The sequence below is a fragment of the Xiphophorus hellerii genome, chromosome 23, assembly GCF_003331165.1.
Source record: "Xiphophorus hellerii strain 12219 chromosome 23, Xiphophorus_hellerii-4.1, whole genome shotgun sequence".
In the NCBI taxonomy this organism is placed as follows: domain Eukaryota; kingdom Metazoa; phylum Chordata; class Actinopteri; order Cyprinodontiformes; family Poeciliidae; genus Xiphophorus; species Xiphophorus hellerii.
In genome coordinates, this window is record NC_045694.1 from 25,991,419 (window position 1) to 26,017,838 (window position 26,420).

General features: G+C 42.5%; 1 protein-coding gene across 1 annotated transcript in view; it reads left to right on the forward strand.

The window, feature by feature from the left end:
• The window catches only part of gpc3 (glypican 3), a 171,429-nt gene that overhangs the window by 134,095 nt on the left and 10,914 nt on the right, over positions 1-26,420 (forward strand). The window contains exon 7 of the mRNA XM_032554987.1: positions 18,521-18,692. Within this exon, the coding sequence (XP_032410878.1) occupies positions 18,521-18,692 (172 nt within the window). The remainder of the gene's footprint in view (positions 1-18,520; positions 18,693-26,420) is intronic.

Below are 26,420 nucleotides of genomic sequence, written 5' to 3' on the forward strand. Positions count from 1 at the left end.
CTTCTGACGCCGTCAAAGAGCCTCACCTTCGTCTGATGTTATTTACCGAGGGGTTTTTGAAGCGTCATTTAATACACACACACACACACCCTCAGGGCCTCGGTACTCTGGCTCGGTTCGGTTTTATGTGTGTGAAGTGAAGTATGGCTGCTCAGGATGCAGAGCAGGGTGGGTGGGCAGGTGTGGGGGTGGAAGAAGCGGTGTTGTAATGCTGCCATGTTTGTGAGCAGGAATAAGCCATGAGGGTTGTTTAAGTGAAGTGTGACACCTGGTGTAAACCTGCGAGGAGCTGCGGGGCGGCCGCACCGAAGCACACTGTCTTTGTTTTCTGCCGGGTTATGGTTCCTTGACTCTAGAAATCTAACTCAGCCTCTCCACCCCCCTCACACCCTCCGGTGCACTCCCAGAGCCCTCTCCTTCTGGCTTCCTCCCCTGCTGATTGTGAGGGCAGACAGAACATGTGAGGGCCCTTTTCCTTCCAATTAGTCTGCTTCATAATGAGGCCCAACCATCCCTACTACCGCTGCCATCCACTCCTCCTCACCTCCATACCTCTACTTCACCCGTTCTCCTCATCCCCCCTCCACCATCAATCTCTCTGCTCCTCCCAGCCCCCCACTACCACTCCTCTGACTGAGCAGGGCCGCATCTACAACGATGTGGGCCTGTGTTTTGGTGCCCTATCCACCACAGTAAAATTCTTCTTCTAATGCGAATTACAATTCTTGTTTGTTAAAATTATTATGTGTTGACTGTATAATGTGCGAAAAAATCAAACTCCTTTGCCTTCTCCCACAATTCAGTCAGAAACGACCAATCAGGGCCTTAGCGCAGTCAATCATTCTCGTGTACGCTCTGCTTACAAGCTTCATCTTTCACGCTGCTACACTACAGCTAGCTCACTACAACCAAACATGCTAAGAATGCTAACACTAGTTATGGTAGATCTGAAATTTGGTTTGATGACGTCAATATGAGAAGCTACAGACTGATAGGAGGAACCAAAGAGCTCTGTAAAGGTAAAGGCAAATCTTCAGAAGTTGGGATATAATTAAGTTAATTTCACATAATTACCGCGGTAGAAGCCATTTGTTTGTTAAAATTTTATGAAATATATTTGTTCTATTTTATGTTTGTTGTGAATGACGTAAACTCACAAACGAACGAGGTAATTAGTCCAACGTTTAGAAACTACAGCGGCTGTAATGCGCCACAGCAAAGGTAAACAAAGGTAAAATAACCCGAACAGGTGATCAACTCAAAACCACTCCTACCTTTTTACTCTCTCTCTCTCTTTGTAGTTTAAGCACACCCGTTACCGTGGCAACCGCCTGCGCCCCTCAAGACGAGCAAAGATTACGTTAAAAACATAACATTCAGTCCGTTACGGTATCAAGTTTCCAGGCTTGATATTTATTTCTCGATTATTAATCAGCGCTTCCCTGAACACAGCGATGGTTGATTGACTAGCTGTACTTGGTGCTAGCGTGGCTAACACGAGTAACAGTTTAGTCCAAAGCCTTTTCTGCTAAAATAAAATCTTTAGTGTATGTCAGATACAGACACATTACATATTGATCTGTTTAGCTAACGTAAGACTGTGTAGCAGACAGGCTTCAAGGTGTAGAAGTTGTATCAGTTCTGCCATTATGCTGTACTTAGCTAACGGGAAGCTAAGTGTGTTTGTGAGACGGCCACGCACGTGACCACGTAGAACGGACATCAGCCAATGAAAAGCGGCCCCTCTGGTAAGGTCCGTTGAAGCACTGGGAGGAGGTGAAGGAGCTTAATTTTTTTCACAGATTATCTGTCTCATCTTATGTTGTCATGACAACTTGACAGTTTCAATGAATATATTAAAAACATAGTAAAAGTTACATACTGCAGCTTTAATACGTAGTCCTATTCATGAATTGATGCAGTAGGTTTAATAGTTGCTCCATGATGTTCATAAAAAAAATCTTAATTTTCTAATACTTGAGTATTGTTTATGTTAATAAAAATGTTAGAATAATTCATTTGATATGGTCCAATAAGTTTTATATAAAGTACAATGCAAAACACTTGTCTTGCATTGTACTTTATATAAAAGCAAATAAAAAAAAGAAGTATTTTGAGACCCCCTCTAAGCCCTTTATAAATCCGGCTCAGCCTACGGCCGGATGTGTGCACATCCTTAAAACGTTTTAAATTAATAAATGTTAAATTAAGACCTTATAAAGTCTTAAATTCATTTAAAAAATGTAAGTTGGCTTTAAATGCATTTATCACAGATCTTGGATTTTGTTTTGGTAGAAACGGTTAATCTTGTATACTATGTAGTATTTTATTTCGTGGGAGTTTTCTGTCAGGCAAACGTTTGAGACACACACAGACATCTTCAATCTATTCTGACTCGAGGTGACAGCAGCTACCGCTAAATAGCTGCTAATAAGCTAGCTATTAGCTAGCTCGCTAACTCAATCATTTGTAAGTGTAAATTATCACCAGTACGTTAGTCTTTGCCACTGGTTCACTTCTGTTGCCAATGCAGTGCATTCTGGGGAAAAAAAAGCTTGGGACTACTATGTAAAATATGTTATTTTACTTTTGTACACTTAATTTTCTGTTGTCACACAGGTCTTATAAAATAATCTTAAAAAGTTTAAAATTTGAGTTGGTGAAACTTAAAGGTTGACCTTTCGTCCCAGGAATCACAGCTGAGGTCTTATCATCTCTTTTCTAATTCTGCTCTTTGCCAGTAGATGTTTTTTTTTTTTCTTCCTCTCTTCTCATTCAGCCGTCAAGCTGAAGGAACACAAACAGCCGAGTCTTCCTGTTGCCCGTCCGATTCGATCCGCGCGGCCCGGGCCTGTTATCGCCGGGCACAGCCACACGTTGCCGTACAACAGGATCCCTCCCCTGCAGAGGTCAGGGGTCGCACTTCCTGTTTCCTGTCTCTTCTGGGTCACGAGAGGGTCTCTCCGCGAGGGTCAGAGACCTCCTGTGTTCCTGCTCTGCCTTTTGTTTGGGATGGCAGCGCTCTCCCAGGGGGTCCACGGCTCAGTTGTGGCGCCTCTCCCCGACCTGCGCTCCTCCATTCCCCCACATGTTCACTGCTTCTCATCCCGTCCGAACCCCCCTCCAACCGCTATGTTTTTTTTTTAGTAGTAGTTTGTTCTGTCCCTCATTTCTCTTTTCATCACCTCTTTTCTGTTATTCTCGGGTTTTTATCCATCATTAGGCGAGATGGATGACGACAGCGGTTGGCGGTTTTTGCAGATGACCCGGTGAAGCTTGTCACTCCACCCTGCTTTTTACAGTGTCTCCCAAAACTGTTAAACTTTTCCACATTTTGTCACAACCGCAAACTTCAGGATGTTTAATTAGGATTTTTTTTTTTTTTTTATGTAATAAACCGACACAAAGTGCGTAATTGAGGTGGAAGGAAAAATCATACGTGGTTTTAAGATGTTGTTTGTTAAATAAAAAGCGGCCAACGCTTTCATGTGTGACCGCAAACTTTGCCTGCAATCGCAGCTGCAAGTACTGCGGTGTTCGGTCTCTGCCACCTTTGTGAATCAAAAGGCTGAATATTGTCGCTCATTCCTCTCATTCGGTTTGGATGGAAAGCAACTGTGGACATTTTTAATGCTTTTTTTTACCTTCATTTTTACAAGTTGAGATCCGAGATCTCATTTACAAGAGAGGCCTGTTTTGATACAACAAATTACAAACACAGCAACAATACAGGTAATTAAGAAATCTTATTCAATTAAATAAGCTAACAAAGTTATTGATTTATGTCTGGACTTTGATTAGGACATTCTAGGATGAATATACTGCTGGAAATTGAATCTATTCCCCCATTTTCAAGTCTCTAATAGATTTTTTTTTTTCTATTTTGAGCTCCTCCATCGTACAATTAACTCTTACTTTCTTCTTCAGGAGGAGAAAAAAAAGCATCCCCACAGCATGATTCTTCCATCACCATGTATCGTGATGTGGATGCCGGAGTACCTGGAGTGCTAGTTGTGCATGCCGTCCAAAACAGTGCGATAAAACAAATAATTTGAGAGCAAATCAAAATTAAATCTTTTTAGAGTTAGGTTTGACAAACTACAATACAGAAATAAAATCAATTTTCAAATAGTATCAGTTTTATCTCTCCTATATTGATCCGATACTGATACCTGCTCTGTATCAATATTATTGATATTTTTGGATTGGCCTGCCCACCTGTGCTGTTTACGTGAATTTATTTGAATCTTGTTAGGTTTGTGGTTGTTATCCTCAAAAAATGACTTCTTAAACTAGTTGTTTTTATAAATTTTCTTGTAACCCATTGCAAATTTGTAAAAAAAAATAAGTTCTTCCACTTAACATTCATGTTACTTCGTTATGTAAAAAAATATAAAAGTTTCCGACTGTAAAGTGACAGAATATGTGAAAAGTTTTAGAGTTGCGTCCTGTTACCCACCGAAGCGCCCCCTGTCTTCCAGTAGGTGTGATCGCGGGACGCCCAGCGACCATCTGCTGACCCCGACACAAACGGTCTCTTAGCAACACGTGATTCTGGACGCCACGGCGATAACGTGCAAAGCAGACAAGCAGCAGACAAAAAGAGATTGTCTTAAAGAGGCGTAATCTGATTTAGCAACCAGAGGCTTGTGCAGGAAGAGGAGACTTCTTAAACATTTAAACCCCGAACTCACAATCAGCCACATTCACAGACATAAGTCAAGATTTTCATTTGGTTAGCCTCACAAAACACACTGAAAATTGCTGTCATACCAGATATATTACAAATGTTAACCCTCCGCTCTCACGCGGCCCTCTGATCCGAACTGAGCCAGAGCGAAACTTTCCATTCTTTCTGTTTCGGAGGACTACGACAATTTGCTGCATATTTAACTGTAAGGTCTGAGAGTGTGCTCAGCAGAGTCCTAACGCTCCTGCCAGACACATTTAAAAAACCCAGCCGGAATTTTTTTTTTTTTTTTTTTTTTTAAAGCAGGGAAATCTGGAAATAGATTTACAAGCTGAGTCAGAAAGGTGGAGTGGACACACGCCCAGTTTAATGCGGGGACTAAAGCCCTCCTTTTTTTTCTTTTCTGAGACTTTTGTTTCCGACTGGAATGAACAGCAGGAAATTAATGTTGTCTGCATTAACCGTCTGAGGCTGGGCACCCGTTTCATGACATTCTCAAGTGTTGAACAGATAGCAGAGGACAAGCGGGTTCGGGGGGGGGGGGAAGAAAACAGGGACAAGAATGAAATAGCAACCTCCTCCTTCGCTCTGCCCCTCCCTCTTCAGATTTAATAAAAGTTGAGTAACGAGGGGAGGGGAGCCGGTGGGAACACGGGCCAGGACGAGCCGACCCAAAACGCCGCTCTGTCCGGCCCGAGGAGCTTTCCATGATTCACTCTCCGCCTGTTTCTTCTCTCCCGAGAAGTGCCTCATTCATTTCCACTCGCATGCCTGTTGTGTCAAGCTCCCAGCTCCGAACGGGGGGGGCAGACATCTGCCTGGATGAGACGGAGCCAGCAGCTCCCTGGACATGTGGGGATTAGCTGGAAGGAAAGTCCATTTCCTCCATTTATCAAAAAAAACGAAAAAGAAGATGTCTGAGTGCTGAAAGGCAGCGTGTTTGTGTAAGCTGGTTGACCCAAGCATTAGCTCCTGGTTACTACACTGGTTTATAATATGTTGTACACTTTTGGTCTTAAAGGAAAAATTCTGAATATTTAGAGCAGCGCTGCGCAATATATTGCAATCATTATGCATATCTGAAAGAAAGGTTCTCTGTACCTAATATATGTTTTGGTCTTTGTTTAAAAAAGGACCTTAAGAAAGTAGGTCATGCTGTCAGTTTCAAAGATCTGCCATTCTGAGGCGAGTGAATCTTCACCTGCACAGAAAGGGAATGTACTCGTGTTGCACAAGATGGGGCAATATTATTGGGTCAATGTTGCCATATTTGAGCAGCAGTTGTGTGAATGCTGTAGTAGTTGTGCACATGTGGGGCATTTATGGCTTGAACTATCCTATATAAATTAACTCTGAAACAAATAGTAAACATTCAGATCATCACAGCATAATATAATGCACCATTTCGTTTGTTTGCAAATCATTGTCTGGAAACCATATCAGAGTTACAGTATGTCTGTTGTTCTGCAACATAAAAGGGCCATTTAGGTCCTGTTGTCGAAATAGAAGGTGAATTGAGTTTACGGCCCGAGCACAAGTTCTGCGGGTAATAAAACTGCCTTCTGATTGTGTTTCACGCTTTGCTAAGAAGTTTCTAATGGGGAAAGACATGCAAACAATCAGAGAGTTATACATGCTGGAAATAAAACCACGGGTTACTGATTTGTAAGAGAAACAAAGGCAACAAAGTTGGTGGACAAGCTGGTGCAGCTTTGACTTCGTGCATTTCTAATAGTTCTGTTCATATTAATGAAGACTGCGGCTGCCAAATGAAGCAGTTGAGATTGTTTGAACTGAAATGCATATCTATTGTTCAGTGTGTGAAAAAATCAAATAGGGCAGCCAAATCTGCAGCAAACGGCAGCATCTTGTTTTCACTTGTTGGGGGAAAAAAGGCATTTCCTGTCCAACCACTACAAACATAAACATATGGAGTTTGTTGGGAATTTAACTGAAACTTTGTGCTGTGGTTAGTAACAAACTCTCCTGGTTAGCTTGGCATGAAGGATATGAGGAATATGTCCATTATGAAGTATGGTGGTGATGTTGCCCTTAAAAAAAGCAGTGGGAACCTTGTTGGAGTGACGACGTGAACCCTGTGAAATACCAGAATCTCTTAGATACACTAATTGGACTGAATTGTATTGTATGCAGAACTTTTCTAGTCATACTGACCACTCAAAGTGTTTTAAACTAGAGCCACTTTCTCCCATTTGCACTTAGATTCATACACCGATATTCAGATCAGACGAGTAGGCAAGTTGGGTTTTAGTGCCTTTAGTGTTCACATCAACATCAGACAAGAGATTGCTGGAGTCGAACCTACAGCTTTTGGACTACAAGATGATGACTACCCTACCCACCTAGCCACAGTGGCTCCCTTGTCTCTAAATCTTGTGTCTGAAGTGTACTTGAAAAGCACTTTGTCTAGCCCAGAGAACTCCAAAGTGCTTTACTCTACATTCAGCCATTCATTCAGACATTCAAATACCAATGTCGCCCCAAATAGCTTAAATTGGGTCATTCTTGTTCTTTGTTTGACTTTGTACAGAAGGTCTGGACTTTCGGCTATTGAGAAACGGTTGCTTCCTGGAGGCGTAGACTCTGTTGAAGTTTTCAATTTTAACCAATTGCTAACATTTGCCAGTGACATATGTAACGCGCCAGTTCGACGCTATGAAGCTTACCGGAAATTGCCTGCGCTGCAAACAACCATTCTCCTCTGTGAAGAGAGAAGTGCTGAGCCGAATGAGGCGACTGTTGATGCTAATTCAATATTTGGAAGCATAGCAAACATGGACTGAACTTTCTTCAATTTCTTTGCTACCATTGCTAAAACTACAGGCAGACTACAATTCTAAAACAGTGCAGATAATCAACGTCATCGTTAACAACTTTGTCTTCTGTACGTTGATTGGCCCGGTAGAAAATCTACCGGACAAATCCAAGCCAATTGGAGAAATCCTAGCCTCACCTGGGAAGGAAGATGGGAATTGAATGGAACTGCATAAAAAGGCAATGGCCAGTTTATGTGTTTCCCAAGAATAATCGACAACATTTGTGCAAATCAACACAGAAATTAATCGCAAGACAACAAAAAACCCAACTTCTTCCATGGCCATCCCAGTCTCCAACTTAAATCCAACTGAAAATCATGAGATCATGCTATTACAACCAGTCGCTTTGTAACATTTGTTATCTGTAGATTTACTAAATCCTAACCCTAATTACAGTTTTCTCTATAAAGTCTTTATCTGACATGTTAAAAGTTTTGTACAGTTATTGCTTTAATGGGACTCAAGCTTATTGAGTTTGCAGTGCTCTTAAAAACAGGCACAGCTCATCCGATGCAGTCATTTTACAAAGTGAAGCAATTCCACATTCTTGAGTAAGACCGCATTAGTGGTCGTCTACATCATCCCGGAGTCCAAGACCGATTGGGTAAACAAGTCAGTGCTCTGTGTGTCCAACCGAGGAGTGGATCTGACTGGTGCAGGCACAGAGCAGGGAGCCCACAGTGAGAGGAAAACAACAAATCTGGAGTCTGGCAGCTCATGAGGCTGCTCTCAAGTGAAATGAATTTGTTCTGATAAACACACTAGAACTGGAGTTTATTATTCTTGCTTGTTGATCTGGGACTGGTTCTCCGAAATCAGAGCTTTCTGGGGCCTGATGACTCTTGTCCCGTGGGTTATCCCTTATTCTCACCCAATTCTAAGATTTGGTCTTCGCCACTTGCACCTCTTGGCTTTTCTACTACAGCTCAGACGCTTCTCATCTGTGGTGAGGATGGGTTTTTTTTGGCTTCAGCCATGGCTTTGGGTATCAGCATCAGAGTCTGGGACTTTAATTTAAAAAAGAGGCAGGCTTTGTCCCTTGGAGTCCTAACAGCTGATTGTTGCATGAACCGCTCCCTGTACTGGATAACACCACACAGCTTCCGCTAAGTAATACTGAGTCTCTTTAGCCGAAGGCTGTTACCTCCTGTACAGGAAGTCTTGCAAACAACAAATTTATAGTTATTTCCTCAACATGGAGAAAGAATTCCTTTAAAAATGCCAAAAGAAAATGCTTGAAATACCAGCCTCTATCCTTTTTTTAAAAGATTATTATTATTCTTCACAAAAGTATTGAGCTTTCATGTTATCAACACAAAGTTCAATGTATTTTCTTGGGACTTCATGCGATAAACCATGGGTGTCAGAGTCAAATACTGCGTGGAAGACAATTGAATTATTATTGAAAAAATGTTGGAAGTTCTGTTATTCGGATGCAGCCATAGCATTCTGGGATTTGTAGACATTTGGAATGGTTTTGTGACCCATGTTTGGGGAAATATGTGGAAAAAGCAACAAATAAAGACATTGTTGGTGGGGAAAACATGTGGAAACACCTTCACAATCAAGCAAGGTGGTGGCAGGATTATGCTACGGAGAGGCGTTTCTTCAGCAAATTCAGAGCAATCTTGAAAGGACTACTACCCTAAACATAATGAAGTGGTTTAGATCAGACATATTTGTTAGCATGGTTCCATCAATGTTCAAACCTTTAATTTTTTTAATTTTGACCTTAGATGTATAGGTCAAACAAGCTTTGTGAGATTTTTTTTTTTAATTTTAACACATTTTTCAATTGATACGCATTATGACATTGGAATTTTACACCCTAAGTAAAACATTCACATTAACACAGAGTTAAAAACCAACCACAAAACAGGCAACATTGTTGCAACCTGACTGAGAGGAAGACTAAGTCAGGTTGTTAATCATTGAGAAAACCAGAAACTCTGTTTTTATTAATCAAAGTGAACATTGTGTCACCTTTTCGCCCCGGTAATATTGCATCAAAATTCAACAATTTACACTTAGTAAATCTGAGTGTGGCCCTAATAGTCTCAAAAAAGATGTGCAGGCTGCACATCGTTTTTGTGTAACCTGCACCAACTATAAAAGCCACTTAACACCAATGAACTCAACATTTCTTAAAATGTCTCCTGACAAAATAAGCAAGTTGCTTACATTCAAGAAACATGTTAGAAATAGTTTCTATTTCCTTACAAATAGAAGGAAATATTTGTGTCTCTTTTAATCCTATACACAAAGCTGTTAATGTTCACTGGACAAAGAAAGAAAGAGACAAATGTCAGTCTCTATAGAAGACGTAAAACAGCCAAAAGACCAGCAGCTCTAACTGCAGCCAAAGGTGATTCTACAAACTTCAACTCAGCGGGGAGGATGTATACAATTTCACGCCAAACTTTTCAGCGGCAGATTTTCCCCGCCACATGTTTCATTAATATCCCAAACTCCTGCGATGAGAGCAGGTTTGAGTCTGAAACTCTTCAAATCAGGCCAGTCTGTCGTCGCTATGTTCTCTGGAAAACAGCCCGCGATGACTGGCTGCATTTTAAGCCTTCAACTCGGCACAATTATGGGGAAAAAGCATCAACATCAGATGGCGAAGGCCCCGGCTTTTGTCAGGAGCGCGCAGTAAGTAGTCTGTTTTGGAGCTTCAGTTTTTGCAGATTAGATTTGCAGACGAGATGAGTCGAGGCATTGATAGAAACATTCAGAGCAGCAGATTCCGTCTGGCCCGAGTCATGCGGGCTTGTCCGGACTAGTTAAAGGAAAAGGAGAGAGAGGAGGGACGCACCGCGGGCCCTGATCCCAATCACGGCCACAGAGGAGGCCCCCTTTCTCTAAACACAGTTTCTGCATTTACTCTTTGCCTTCCACAGCTTACCGCACTCGTCTAAACAGATTCTAAATGTGTTACTCTGAAACAAGCAGCTGACACCAGTTATTTGCATTCAATAAAAAAAGAACATAACCTCCTCCCTCCTCCCCCCTGGCCCCCTTCATCTGAGTTTAGTGTTTTAGGTCACTTAGGCTTACAAGATATTTTTCATTTGGTAAAAAAAAAAGAAAATTTTTTGCTCTTTTCAAATGTGAAGAGATTGAGATTGTTTTGGTGTGAATTCTGCAAATCAACCACAGAACAAAAGCAAAAACAAATTACAAGTCAAATGGAAGTTTACAAATGTACTACAGAGTATTAGGGCCATGCTAAAAAAAAATAAAGTTACAGGAATAATGTCAAACAAAAATAAAGCTATAGTATCACAAGAATAAAGTTGTAATAATACAAGAGTAAAGTTGTATCAAATAGTGATGATGGTATGACTTTATTTTTGTAAAATTATGACTTTGTTCTCATCATTTTATGCTTTTATGTTTAAATTTTTCTGAGTGTGGCCCTAATAGTCTGTGGTCCAAATGCACTCAGGGACAAAGCATTTATTTTTTTGGAGATTTGTTCTCTGGTGTGATGAGACAAAATAGTGTTTGGCCGTACTGACATGAAGGAAGAAGTGTGAACACCATCTCGACTTTGAAGCACGGTGATGGCAGGATCATGTTTTGCTGCAGGAGGGACTGGTGCACTTTATACTGGAGAGAATCCAGCTCAATGGGAGAAATCCCAGACTGAGTGGTGAAGGGAGATGAGAATCGAGTGGAATTTCACAGGAAGGCAACCAGTAACAGAAAAGAGCATTAGGGAGGGTGTGAGCAGTGCATACGTGAGAATGATTGACAGCGCTAAGACCTTCGTCCTGGCCCTGATTGGATGTTTCTTATGAGGAGTGGTGTATTTTATGCAGATGGCATTAGAACCACAGGAAGAAGGCAGAGGAGTTAAACCTTTTTCACAAACTGTCTCATACTATAATGTCATGACATATAAGTTGAAAAACAACATATTTCTAATTAAAGTTGCATACCCCAGCTTTAATGATTTAACAAGAGTGTGGAAAAAATGTTGCGTCTCTTTCCACCATCTCTGGTTTCAGCTGTATGTGCGCTTCGGTGTTGTCTCCCGCAGCTGATAGCCCAGCGGGCTGCAGGTTGATTTCCGTCAGCGCGGATCGAGCGGCGCGGCTCGGAGGCTCAGCTGCGGCTGTCGTGTCAAACAGTGACCCTGTGTGTGCAGTTCATGTCGTGTCGGGAGGCAGTGACAGCCTTGCGGCTTCTGTGTTTCCGCGTCTTGGCCCCTCGTCACCTGAGCAATCAGGCCACATGCTTTAGGGGCTCCGTGCGACATTTCTGCACCGTTTGCGTGGGCTTTTTGTGCTAAAAGGAGGTGAACCCTGCGGTCTGCGGGACTCATGCCGTCGCACTGATTACACGTTCTCCGAGTCCAGCTGTCTGTCCAAAAAACCCTGCATCATAGTTGGAGCTTACACGTTTCTTCCATGCCTTATTTTCCTTTCAACATTTTTGTAATCCAGAAGAGTCCCATCTAGAGCCGGCTCGCGGTTTCTCTCTCTCTTTCTCTCCCTCTCTTGTGGTGACTCTGGAGGCCCAGAGCTGATCGGGCAGCGGCTCAGCAACGCCAAAAGTGCAGCGTCACTTTCAAAACAAACATCCAGGCGACCCCTCCCTGCCCGCCGCAGCTGTGGCCGAGTCAGGCAGTCAGCGGGCAGCAGCCCGCCAAGGCGGACTCAGCCAGAACTAGTCATCCCTTTGTGGGGAGAGACACGGCTCATTTGCGCCACAGCCAGTTCGCTTCTTCATGCACTATTTTCAACTTTGGTTCATGTGCTTCCATCGTTGGTATTTTCTCAACTCTGCTTCACCCTGCGAGTGTCAGGAAGCAGAACATCGGGTTCTCGGTAGCTGGAGCCGCGCTAACCCCGTGGCCTATTAAAATGGCATTGTTGGTTTGTCTCTCTGTCTGTGGGTCAGCCAGGAAAATTTATCCGGAATTGCCTTGAGAATTATTATTATATTCTTATTAAACATTTATATGGTCTCCAAAGGATAATATTACGCTGCCCCTTGGTGCGGCATTGCTTCGACACTTCTACCAACTGCTGGGTCGTTTATTTAACCTAAACTCTGTTGTTATCCCTCGATCACGCCACAGCTGCATGAGTTCTGCTGGCAACTTCTGACCTGGCAATTTTACATGTAAACAAAAGGATCCTTCAGCAGCTGAAATCCAAAAATACTCTCTAAAACTTTCTGAAAACACAAAGTCTACCTTGATATGGATTAATACACAGTGTAAACCACCTTAGCACTCCTGCAGGACCAAATATCTATAGTCTTTCTTATTTCTGCTCTTGGGGAGACAGCCAATCAGCTCCAAGGAAAATGGATGACACTTCAGGATTGGCTCCTTTGGAGATGCTGGCAAGTAGCATGTTAAGTAGCATTGTAGCTAGGTATTTTAACTTCCCCCATGTATGCTTCACTAAGTCCAGAGGGTCTGGACTCTCAACTATTAAGAAGCGGTTGCTTCCTGGAGGCGTGGACTCTGTTGAAGTTTTAAACGTTACCAAGTTGCTAACGTTTGGCCGTGGCCCGATTAGCATTTTCTTTCAAATCTGTTAGAAAAAATCTATGAATAAAAGTAAAATTGCAGTAAAATCTGCAAATATTTAGTTTTTAAGCTAATGATCAATCTGTACATATCACAATGCAAACCATGTAACCTAAGTGACATGACAGACCATTAGAGCTATGAAGTGATTTGATTCAAATCGTTGAGACTTGACTTTGACCTGCAAAAATAACTTGTTCATATCTTAGCAGCCAAGTCATGGTTTTCCATCGACCTCTGCACTGGTGATGAACTAAGTCTTCATAGGCCAAAGAAGATGAACTTGCAATGACTGCAGCTTTTCCTTTGGCAACAACGTGGAATTTAACACATTTTATTACCAACATTACCTCTTCCCTCTGTTGGGTCAGAGTAACATTTTATTCATGGTTCATAACATCTAATATGATGCTGTCGAATGTGAATAAGATCCACACAAAAATTGCAAACCTCCAAAGCCAAAGCTGCAGCTGTACACATTTTATTTTACACTTTTTTTCTCTGTTGAATGTGGCGAGCTGTTGATGCAAACGTGCAAATACCGAGCTCTTAAAAGAGCCAAGTGGTTCTTGTGAAGGGTTTTTCCTGCACTCCTTCGCCTTCTTTCTGGTTGCGTTGAAATACCTCACTTGAACATCTTTACAACCGTTTGCCCTTTAACAAGGTTTTAGAGGTGGTGAGTCCCAGCTAGTTCCCAAGTTGCAAACCACGATAAGGAATTTCAGGAGTTCAGTAAATCGTTGCGGAAAGTCGAAGAAATGCATTCAACTCGTGCCAAAAAGGTTGAATACATTAATACAACGGCGTATTAGCGCTCCTGTTTGTAGAAGAAGAAAGGAGTGGATTTTGCCAAAATACTCAAAATGAGATTGTCAGACTTTTTAAAGTAAAAGAAAAAACGTTGAAATTTCTGAGCTCCAAAAGTTGCTAGAAAAAAACTCCAGAATTTTGAGTATAATCTGAGAAATATTTAGATTTTTTTTGTTGACATTTCTGAGCTCAAAAAAAAAAAAAAAAAAAAAAATGCTAGAAACAAACTCAGATTTTTTTTTTTGATTAATTAAGAAATTTTCTCCAAAAAAAGAGTAAAATGTGAAAAACAATTTCAAGTTTTTTTTCTGGAAAATTTCTATATTCTGTATTTTGGAGGAAATTTCTGCTTACAAATGTTCAACTTTTGAAGCTCACAAACTTTTTTTTTTTTTCATTTCTGAGATTAATCAAAAAATATATAGTTTTTTCCAGCACATCAATTTCTCAAACTCAGAAATTTTCAAGTATTTTTCTAGGATATTTCTGAGATTAATTTCAGAATTTTTTTCTCTTAAATTTTTGACTTGCCTGAAGGAAATTTTAAACTCAGACATTTTATTTCCTTTCCTTTTTTTGCTATCTACAAGCTGTCCTACATTAAAGTCTTATTCATCACGGTGAGGGTTTATTTCTGGGAGATAACGGCGCATTTCGACGTGACTCCTCAGCAGGCTCGGTTCTCTGGACAGGTGACGCCTTGCTCTACGTACTACTAACTCGAACAGAGGTGGAAACGCTCCTCCTCCTGCTGCCTGGCAGTCTGTTTGTCCATCCCTTGGTCTAAAGTGAGCAGGGTTGCAGAAACGCTGCGGTCATCGTCCATCTATGGCCTCAATGTTGGGAAATGAATGGAGGTTTGTTGGGGCGGCCTTGCTGGGAACAGAATGATGTGTGTTCCCACTTTAAACTTTGGCGCTTACGCCACATCCAAAACCCAGATTGTGTACGCGAGCGGCAGGAGCAGGCATGTTTATCTCCGGACTGACATAATGACGTAATTAGCACTCGTTTTTTTTATATACCTCCGCTTTCTGTCTCGCGCACACAAATGAGACGTCTGAGCCCAGCCAGACGTCGCAGCCGACCTGAGACGAGGCCATACGAACCCAATTTTCTCCCACAGAACCCCCCCCCCTCCCCACCACCACCAGAAGATGCAACAACAACCAAAAAATGCATGCTGACGTGTGCAGAGAGGAAGGAAATAAATAAAACACAAACAAGCGGGAGGCAGCGCGGTTAGATGAAACGCCGGTCGGAGGGCAGGCCGCTGGAATTTGACACATCTGTTGCTTTGGCACGGATCTCAGTGCTTTACGGCACCGGAGGGGAACACGAGCCTGGCTCTGAAGGTTAGCTACAAACCATCACACATTTATCCATTCTGGGGATTTTTTTTTTTTAACAAACAACACCGTCCAAACTTATTGCAGTAAAGGTGTACTGAAAAAAATAAGAGCCCCAACTTAAAAAAAAAAAATTGGTCACAAGTAATTGTGTCAAACTATTTGTTTGACACGACCACTTAATAAACCCAATAAATGAACTTGGATAAACTGAACTGGATTACTTGTGACCAATTAACGCAGTACATTTCGATTGCTCTGATTTTTCAGTGTATGTAAAAAGCCTGGGCTTAAATATACTTTTATTGCAGCTGCATAGCATTACGCTAAAAGACTTCAAATCCAATCAGAATTTCAAATTTAATAAAATCCCCACTACTACATGCCTGGGTTGTCTCTTTTATCCGGTTTATCCCACGTTTAGATTTTGTGTTTTGAACCGTTCCTGCGTTCATCTGGATTTTAATCATTACCTTCTTGACAGACCCAATTAGGATCCACTTTCAGTTTGCCAGTAAAAACCACCAAATTTCTTTTACGAGTTCATGATACTATGCAGTCTGACAACATCCCCAGAGAAGAGAAACCGGCCCACAGCATCACACATCCTCCACCATACTTTACACTTTGCATGGGGTTCGTTTCCTTTGAATGATTATTTTGTTTCATATAAACCTGCATAGTTTGCTGCTGTGATTGATCTTTACGTATGTTTTTAAAGCCACACTGTCCTGCTAGCTGTGTGTTGGTATCTTCTCCACTGGCCCGGTTTGACCAACTTCCTGTTGCTTCAAACTTCAATTATTTCTCTGACTGCAGATGTGGTTAAGATTAGGTCTGTTCAGTTTTGCTTGGAGCAATTTCTTGAAGCTCAGATCACCAGCCTTGATAGTTTTCTTATTTACACCATTTTGAAGAACATCTGGCATAAGTAAGAGTTACTAAATGAATGTTTATTGATGCTCTTAACTTAAAAAGCACAGTATGAATAAAAAAGGTTTGTTTAAAGCACCTTTTTCTCTCACCGCTGACGTTTGTCTTTCTACACCTTTTAGCTGCTTATACTGTTACTCCTGAAGCACCAACAGAAGGGCAGGTTTTTATTTTTTTCAAAATAAAAGGAGACACTAACACTCTGCTCATCAAAACTGCAGAAACAACTCATTTTGATTGATTACTTAGTAACCCTGGTGATAATAGACCCACAGTCTGGTTTTGGTTGCCCAGTGTGAACTCCTGATTTTAAAAAAAAAAAATAGTTTGTTTATTTCCACTAATTAAATATCCTAAAACTGAAAATGTAATTTTTCTAAATTTTTTGTGAAAAATCTGCTGAAAGCTTTTCACCTGCCTTTGGATTCTGAAGAAAAGCAACACAAACAAATAATGACAGATTCATTTCTTTATTATTATTATTATTATTATTATTATTATTATTATTATTATTATTATTATTTTCACTTATTTATTTGGTAAAAACAATTACAGGTTGCTGTGTCTTCATAAGGACTCAAGAAGCTCCTAACCTTGCATTGCTGAGCTCAGAACTTCATTTCTGAGTTAATTCGTTCACCAGTTGTTCAACATATAACAAACTTCACTAAAGTTCACTGGAAAACATCTCTGTTTTTACTTCTGTGTCCGCCCTGGATGCACTTCCTGTTAAATCGGTTTTCTCCGACTTGCTCAGTTTGTGTTTGTCTCATAAGGGCTGTTGCACTTTTTGTCTTGCTTTTTGGTCTGTTTTGGTTGCCGTAGAGTGCGGCCTTACGTGACCCGGTGAGCCGTAGCCTACAAGCACAGCAAACATGAAGCGTTCACTCCTTCCAGTCTTTCCCAGAGCATTCTTTAATTTTGGATCCTTAGACCTTGATTTTCACCCGGCCGTTGTGTGTGTTTCTGCGCCGTTACCCTGTGACGACCGCCGTAGACAACAGTGTTTGCCAGTAAGCGCACAGTTTGCCCCAGTGCGCTCACCTCAGTTTATTTTTCTACCAGTAAATTACATGGACCGAGAGCCGCAGCCGTTTGAGTGAATCACGTTTGGATAAAAATAACAAAACTGGCAGAAATCACAAAAAAAAAAGACCTGCTTTGCTGCCTGGTGATTGTAAGCGTTTGGTAAACAGCGATACCCTCAGATCTCGCCGAGTTTTTGTCTGGAATTCCCCTCATACTCCTGTAATGATGCAGAACATGCTTGGGCCCGGAGACAAGCCTTACTTCTCTGCCCCAGCTTTGATAAACCGTTAATGTAGAGCCCCTCACATGATAGGCCAACACCAAAGCAGTGCATAATTGTGAAATGGAAGGAAGATGATATGTAGGTTCAGAGAACGTGAAGTTAAAAGCTGAAATAACAACAAATAATGAAAATTGGAGAGTAGTAGGAAAACGTAGCAAAGACAAAAAGTGGTAACTACGTCCTCTAGCAGCCTAAGCCAATAGCAGCGTCTACAGAGATGGCTCAGGATGACCTCAGGGTTTATTTGTGACAAGGAGAATCTTTAATTCTATTCTGGATTTAACAAGGAGCCGACAAAGAGAAGCTAAGATAGGGGAAATATGATCTCTCTTTCTAATTTTCATCAGAGCTCTTGCTGCGGCATGTAGGATCAGCTGAAGGCTTTTAGCTGCATTTTATTTTGGACTTCCTGGACAGTAAAGAATTAAAGTAGTCCAGCCTTGAAGTAACGAGTGTTTCAGCCTCCCTCCTGGACAGGGCGTTTCTAATTTTGGCAACATTCTGCAGATGAAACAAGGAAAAAGCTGGAAGCTTGCTTCAGATGGGATTTAAATGATATATTGTGGTCAAAAATAACGCAGAGATTCTTCACTTTAAGCCAATTTTAATAACATAAAGATCGACTGATTGACTAAGCGGATTGTTTGTTCAAAGGTTCTGGTCCAAAGACGACGACTTTTCTCAGTATTTCAAGGCATGAAATGAACTCTTCCAGATTTTCATATCTTTAAGAGATGCCTGTGATTTACTTAACTGGTTGTATCCATCAGATGTTCACATCCAGTCCCACTGGTTTTAAGCAGATGAAGAGTCAAAAATATCGGAGACATGTAACAAAGCAGTTTTACTGAGCATTTATTGAGGAGTGTCAGAATTTAAATGAAAATTACAAAATTTTTTCTTAGTAAAATATTTTGAAAAACCATGAATCACTTTCTTTTCACCTGGAAATGATGCTCTACTTTGCTTGGCTCTCTCATGTGACAAAGCGCCCAGTGCGGCTCGGCTTCCTTTAACCTCTGTGCTTTTCCCCGTCCACAGCTGCTCAACATGGTGACGGTGTCCGAGAAGCGATGGCGAGCGCGTTCAAGAGGAGCCGCAGCCGACGCCGACGAGGGGTTTGCAAGCGGCGACTGCGACGACGAGGACGAGTGCGCCGAGGTGTCGGGGCTGGGGCCTCCTCCGAGACGCAAACGGCTACGGATCTTCACAGGTCAGACGCACAAAAGGCGACATCACGACAACAAAATCAGCTGGATGATAAACTGCGCAAGTAGTTATCACAATAAATTATAATATTGGTTTTGAGGTGATATATTGATCCGTCACTTGCTTTTATTCGAAATTGGATTCATAGTTACGGCTGCGAGAAAGAAACGTTCAGCCCGGGCAATGACTTATTTACAATCAAGCCCACTAACTCAATCAGAGCCATTTACTTAAATGCTGGTGAGCTAGTGGACGGATCCAGAGTTGGTGAGATCACAGCCCCGGGCTCGGCAGTGGGGCATTTACGTGGCTACGGCGCATGCTGACACCAACGTGACACTTCTGCTGGTAGCCGGCAACTCGTTGGCGTCAGCATTCACGAAAAATGTCAGACACGGTCGGCAAAAGACGAGCAGACCGTTGCTGTTTCCTCACGGTCTGAGATTAAATCAGGTTCTTGTTTTAAGTTTCAAGTCCTGAAATTATCCTGAATAATTTCAGGATGACTGGAATTATTTTTGTCTTCTAAATGGCATTACAACGAGAGAGAATTTTTTAAAGATTTCTTTACTTTCTTAAACGTTTTGAAGTTTACAGGAATTTCTTTAGTATCTTTACAAAAGTGTCTAACATTAACTTTATTGGGTTTTGGTCCATTCCTCCTGACAGAACTGCTGCAACCGAGTCAGGTTTGTAGCAGAGGTGGGCAGAAGGATCCAAAACATTTTTATAACAACTGAAGTTACCATTGTTACTCGATTGTGGTACAAAATGGCCCTAAGTGCCTGGAAAACGCATAATACTCCCCCTATACCTTAAACTTTGAGATAAAAAGATACTGCATCTTTTTGTGTGTTGTATATAACTATCCTGTTTTCAGCTGTAGATAATAATAACAATGAAAAAGATTTAAACTGCTGGAAGAAAGAAGATGAACCCAGCCAGAAAGGAGCAACGAGTGAGTTCGATTTGCCGACATAAATCCAGAGCAGCTGAGCAGTCACCGTGGTGGGAGTAGTCCTCCAGTGGCGGAGGTTTGGGTCTGCCAGGCCCAGAGCGTCGGGTTGGGGGCGGAGGGAGAGGAACTGGGGGTTCACTCAGAAGGCCGTGAGAGTCCGATGCCCTCTCTCCCTTTGCTGCTGGCCTCAGCGCGGAGTCATCACACCGCCTGCCCTGACTTACAGGCTGCTGAAAGCTCCACTTTAGACTTTGATCTGATCTCTTGCGAGAGCCATGAATTAAGCCCGTTTTGTGCGTTCCCCTCATGCGTCACCGCTCTGCAGACCCTGAGTAGTCCGCCCCGCTCGCTGGCAGAGATAGCTGCCGATAGCTCGCGATGACTTGGCAAAAAAACGCTGACCCCGCTCGGTTCCCTTTTGGCCAAACGGGAGGGGGCTGGAGTTCAAAGGTCAACCTGTAGAGCACGAGGCCTAATGGGCTCCCTGTCTGTGCTCCGCTCCTCTGAGATGGACGAGCCGGATCTGGTTTCACAAAGCCCCTGCACGGATCTAAGGCGAGGCACACACACACACACACACATATGTGTTTTACATGCTGGAGTTGGGGAAGGGGGGAAAGGTAGTGGAAGCCACAACAACAAGGTGCAGACAGGACGGACACATGGCTGGGACCCCGACACAGCTTCCCTGTCAACCTGCTGACCACACCGACGATGTTCCCAAACAGGCGCGATGATTGATCTCTTCTCAGCCATGAGCGTCTCATAACTAACGCCGCTCACACACTCACACACAGATGCACACGTGCCTCCCCCGCCGACCAATCAGAGCGCCCGGTTAAACATTCCCCACAGCATTCCAGGCCAGTGCAGCTATTCCAGGACGGGGGACCCCCCGTGCAGCAACAACCCCTAAAGAGAGACCTACAGTAAGGCACTGAGCTGGGTCTCGCAAAAGTGTTCACACCGTTTTATCTTTTTTTATGTTTTGTAAGAAAGCTTATAGATTTTTTTTTACCTTCCTATAATCTAATGGGCTAAGTTTTTTTTTTTTGGACAAAAATAATTTTTATTTTGAATTTTTTGTCAAAATACAAAAAAAAAAGTATATAAAACTTTACACTCTTGTATTCCACGCCCTAAATAAACAATTTTTACATTTCTTTCAGAAGTAGCTTTAAAGGAGGAATTGTATGTAATTTTTAAAATCTTACTATCAATGAGTCTGGAACATAGTTTAGATCGAGCCTAAAAGAATCCAACCCGACCCGGCCCGAACCCATAGGCATTGTGTCTGAACCCGATCCGACTAATTAGCTTCAATTACAGACCGGAGGCAGAAGTAAACCCAACATATTATTTCCATTGAGATTTTACGGCTTTTGTTTTTAGACCACCATTTATGTAAGCAGTGTAACTTCTGGCATTTTTGTTTTTTGTTTAGCGTTCTCCAGCTCCATTTTGCCGCTTGTTGTGACCGCAGGGTGGGTCAAGTGCAAATCATCTGGGATGAGTGACTGACAGGAGCGGAGCAGAGTGGAGCCACGCCCACATGCTGTTATAGTCTAGTGAACTTCTGCGCGCTACTTACCTTGTTTCTATCCTCAACAGGGTTACCTGCCTACAGTAAGTAGTTTAACAACTTCAGATCAACTTTAGTGCATTCTTGTTTTTGTTTTTTGTTTTTTTTTTTGTACAAATGGCTGTTTGGGCTGCACAGGTTGCAGATTCCTGGTTTAGATCAGGTCATATTCATGTATTAAAATGGTCCTGTCAAAATCCAGACATAACTTTTGCCAAGAATTTGTGGCAAGACTTGAACATTAACGTCTGAAGACGATCTCCATCCAATCTGAGGGATCTTGGGGTATTTTGCAAACTTGTGCAAAACATTTCAGTCAGAAGCTGGTAGCGACATAAACCATAACGTATTGACTCACAGGGACTGGTACAACAACAAAAAATCATTTTTCCTTTTAACGTTTCTGTTTTACTCTACCTTGTGTAGCTCTATCGAATAAAGTCCCAAATAAGCGGCAGATTGTGGTTGTAATTTGGTAAAATATAACAATGTGCTATGTGTGCTTCTACAACACACATCAAACATACTGGCTGTAGGTTTTAGAGTTTGCCAACCACCCTTAGATCTGCTAAAGTCAGTCATATGTTCGCCCATGTGATGGAGTCAGATCGCCATGGAGACGGTCAGATGATTCATACAAATTGTCGCTTGCGCATTGTTTCAAATAAGCTGATGTAATGTCAGCTGATTCCTTTTCTAACTTCAGCGTCGGGTGACTATTTCCAGATCCGTCCCGTAGCTAAAAAGGGACACATGCCCCACCTCCATCGGTGGGAATGCCCACGGAGTAATCTGTTGGTGGTGTTTGGGATTCAATTTTGTCCCTAAATCCATTCATCTTGGATTCCACGTGCTCCTGATAAGGGCTCACCTGTGTTTCTGTGCTTTCATGCACACCTGCTCCCCGACTGTACCGCCTCTGCGGAGAACAAAAGAACGCGCCACCATCCCCACACACAAAAAAAAACCTCACCTCACAGGTTTCACTCTCTCTTCATACTCTCATAGACTTCCCCACCTCTCCTGCTGTCAGATCAGAGATGTACTGCTGCTTCAGAAACTTGTTGATTCAGAATACATTAGGCTGAAATTGGATTTAAATTGATCCGTCTCTGTGGCGGTCACATTAATCATTAGTTTCCAGGTGAGAGGTGAGATGAACCGAGACGAGAGCGCCGAAATTCTGGGCAAAATCACTTCAGGGATCTTAGAACAACTCCTCAGGAACTAACTGCGTGCGAAGAGGTGGGCTAATCAGTTTTTTTGGCCCTTTGCGAGAATGTTAAAAAAACAGTATGCGCTGGAGTAAAACTTTGTTTCTCAGCTCCCACCCTGACAAGCGAACAGAGCTGTTGTTCCGCTCTCGCGATCAGACGTTCGGTCACTGAAGCAACGCTCCTTTTCGGCGATCCGTAGCTTTTTAAAAAAAATTTTATCAGCTCCCAGTGGTCAGGGAAACCCAAAGTGGAAATATTCCCGTTATGTGAAACACGCACCTCGCGATGAGAGGCATGGCCGGGCTCACCTTTCAAATTTTTCCAATTTTTTATTTTTTTTTAGGCTGGAACAAAGGCGCATAAGGAAAGAGGGAGGCGATGAAAGAACACGGGGATAGAACAGAACGAGACAAAAACACCTTTGATACCTGCAAAGGTTGATACACTGAGAAAACCTAAATATTCCTCGCTCCGTATGTGGGTGGAATTACCACGCTGCCAGTACAGGAAGCTGGTATGTTAATTAGCTGCAGCTGTCACCCCTGACCCCCACTACACCTGATGGGATAGGTGAGTCACCGGGCGCCGGTCCCGCACCCTAATGTTCGCCACATGTCTTCATCAACGCGGCCATAATTCATACTGTTGATATCAAGGGAACTTGGATGTTTGTTCCTGCAGTTTTGCAGCTCTGTCTGGTTTCCCAGAGCCACACAGCTTCATGAATGTTGTTGCAGGAGAAACGTGGCAGCCAGCTACAGCTTGTGTGCTGCAGGTGAGGCCTCGCCAAAGGGAGAGAGGCTCAGACAATCCAGATGTGAGTGCAGGTGTCTGAGGAGGAAGAATCTGGATGTGGGTGCCCACATGGCCTGAATCCTCTGGGGTTACACAAAAGATCCACGTTCAACTTCTGTAACCAACGTTTACCTAAAGGAGAATGATCGTACCACGCATTACATGGGTAACAATGTAAAGGGATAGTTGCATATTTCTGACATGAGGTTCTGTGAAGTTATCATCTGTGACGGTTCCTCTACCTGAAGTAGAATAAAGTCAAGTATTCTTAAATTAGGTACGTTTTCCAAGCTTAGAAGTTTAACATAAGCTGTTAGCAAAGACAAGCTATCAACTTCTGTTAGCAGCTGTTTGCAGCTGAAGCTGTGGAAGCTAACAGCTTGCCAGACCTGATCTTCCTGTTTTAGCTGACTTTAGCTATTTAAATTTACTCAAATTGAAAAGCATAATGGGATAGAATGCTATGTTAACGTATATTAACAGTCCGTAATTTTACGACCTAAGTATTGTTATTTTACCATGTCAACTGGGTCAATCCACCGGACTAGCTGATTAGCTCATCAGTCATTGCAACTCCACCAAGAACAAAGTGTTTAGATTTATCAGTCTGTCAGAATTATACAGCATGTATGCACCATGGTAATGGTTGTTTCACTCAGATTAAATGTACAACATTCAAGTTTGATTAATCAAGAAAAAAGCCTGAAGTCATGAATTCCAAGTACCGTATTTTTGGAACTATCAGGCGCACCGGATTATAAGACGCAGTATGAGTGAACGGATCTATTTTCATATATGAGACGCACCGGATTATAAGGCGCATAAAGCGAAACAAAATACGGTAGTCGGATAGGTCAGACTTTATTCAAATCTTTAACAATAGCTGTCAATATTACACAAAAAAGTACACTCACTTTTTCAATCATTCATCTTCTACGAATCCATCGAATTCCTCGAACAGCTGTTCGAGGAACAGGTGTGGCTTAGGAAACCTTCTTTTAAAATTTAAGACTTTTAAGAACTTTTTAATGCCACCTTGAACCAAATTATTATTTAACAGTTGGGCGATAGCTGCATCAAGCAAGCCCGAATCCCTCATCGTCATCATCCGATTCAGTCTCATTGCTGTTGCTTGGCTGTTCATTCATGATTCCGGCCTTCGTGAAAGCTCGGACGACAGTTGAGAAGTGGTTCGCCACCCCAAAACAAGTCTGTCTAGACAGCATAGAAAGCTGAGTCCACGAGGTTTCTGACCAGCAGCGGTTATGCTTCGACAATCAAGGGGAGTGGCTTCGTCGCTTACCAAAGTTGTAATAAAACATACGGTATGTTCATACATAAGGTTCACTGGAATATAAGGAGCATTGCCGATTTTTTTGCAAATATAGGGATTTTATGTGCTCCTTATAGTCCGAAAAATACGGTAGCAGTGGTTTCATGTAAAATGGCTACCGCTTGTTTAAAATGTTGTTTTAGCTGTACTGTAATTTGTGCTTCTTTTTGTGTCTCATTAGCTCTTTTACTGACTTAGTGCTGTACACATTCATAAAGTTATGTTCAGTTTGAAGGGAACAAAACCATAAAATGGAAAAAAAACAAGTACAGCCTTTTAGGTTGTATTGTTAATTGTTAGCTTGTCACATAGCACAACAGTTAGCATATCCCACAGGTTATGGTTTACTTGAATAATTGCGTAGCCATCAGCACTTGTTCCTAGTTCACTGTGGTCCTCTTAAAGTCCTTGAAGTTTTCTCTTCTTCACTTCTCTTGAGTAGTTTCCTTCTGAACGATGAGGTATTGCTTCACCACCTCATCGTTTTGGCTGTAGCCAGTTAACTCTGTAGCTAGTTAGCTTTTTATTTACCTTGTGGTAGATGACTTGGTATTGCTAAACATGACCCAACCAGCATTGTTACACCACAGCTTAGGAAACCTTCTTTTAGATTGAAAAGTTGTAAAATGTCAAATTTGTAGGGTAGCTTAGCAGGGGTTTTTTTTCCTATAGTGGTTGATGACGTGTAACCCACTGGAAATGTTCTGACCCAACGTTCTCAGTGACCATCCCTGTTGTAGTTTCTAAACAGTCTGTTTAAATTGAGCCAGTCCCTCTCCTTTCCTGCTGCTTCCACGCCTCTTGCAAAAATGATGTAGCCGGCTGCCATCTGTGTAAACAGGCACGGCTAGTTGGATCTGCAGCCTCTCATCTCGCTCTCACTGAAGCAACCCATGAGCGTTCCCTGCTCTGCGTCTGAGTGGGGTGACAGTGGAGTGGGAGATAGGGGGGAAGAGAGGAAAAAGGAGGGAGGAGAGGAAGGAATGGATGAAATTATCCTCTTATTGGACCCTTAATGCTCTTTCACTCTGAAGCTTTCCCAAATCGGTCCAGAGATAAAACCCTTAAGAATATCCCGAAGGCAGGATGAAGACCCTTGGTTTTAATTTCTGTGGATACGAGCGCAGAGTTGACTCGGTTCTCAGAGTACATGTGATGGGGTGGGGGGCCCTCCAGTAGTTGGTTCCTTTTCTAAGCACCGTACTCTTTTTTTTTTTTTTCTATGTTTGCGACTGTGCCTCTTGGAAAAGCGTTTGTTTGCTCAAGAGCTTTATTTACATTCACAGGCACTTTTTGGATGCAGTAAATTGATTCCAGGCCCGTTCCTGGGTCGTGTCCATCAGCTCCGCCGCGGTCCACAAACACTCCGCACACAGCGGGGCCATTCTCGAGGCCCGCTGGCCGCCACAGGGACACACAGAAGCCATTTTGTGGAAACGTCCTGAAAGTTTGGTCGAGGCTTTCAGCGGTTTGCGTTTCTCGTGTTCACCCTCCGCTCTCACCTGCATCCTAAATTCTCCTTCTGTTCGTTTTTTTTTGCCCTGCCCTCCATCCCCTTTCCTCTGACCTGCTTCGGCTCAGTTTTCCAGACCGTTCTTGAAAGCAACCCAAAGACCCTGCGAGCATCGCAGGAGTCTCCCTGTAAAGTTCGCTCTGAACTGCCAAAGAGAACCACAAGTGAACCACTAGAAAGGGCTGAGGCAGATAGTGAAACTGCACAGAAGAACCTCACAGTTTGCGGTCAAATTGTCGCATGTGCCTTCGGTCCTAGTCTGCCTCGCTGCAGGAATGTGGGGGGGATTTGCCCGCTCATTGGTTGGAAAATTTCCGCTACGAATCCATCTCAA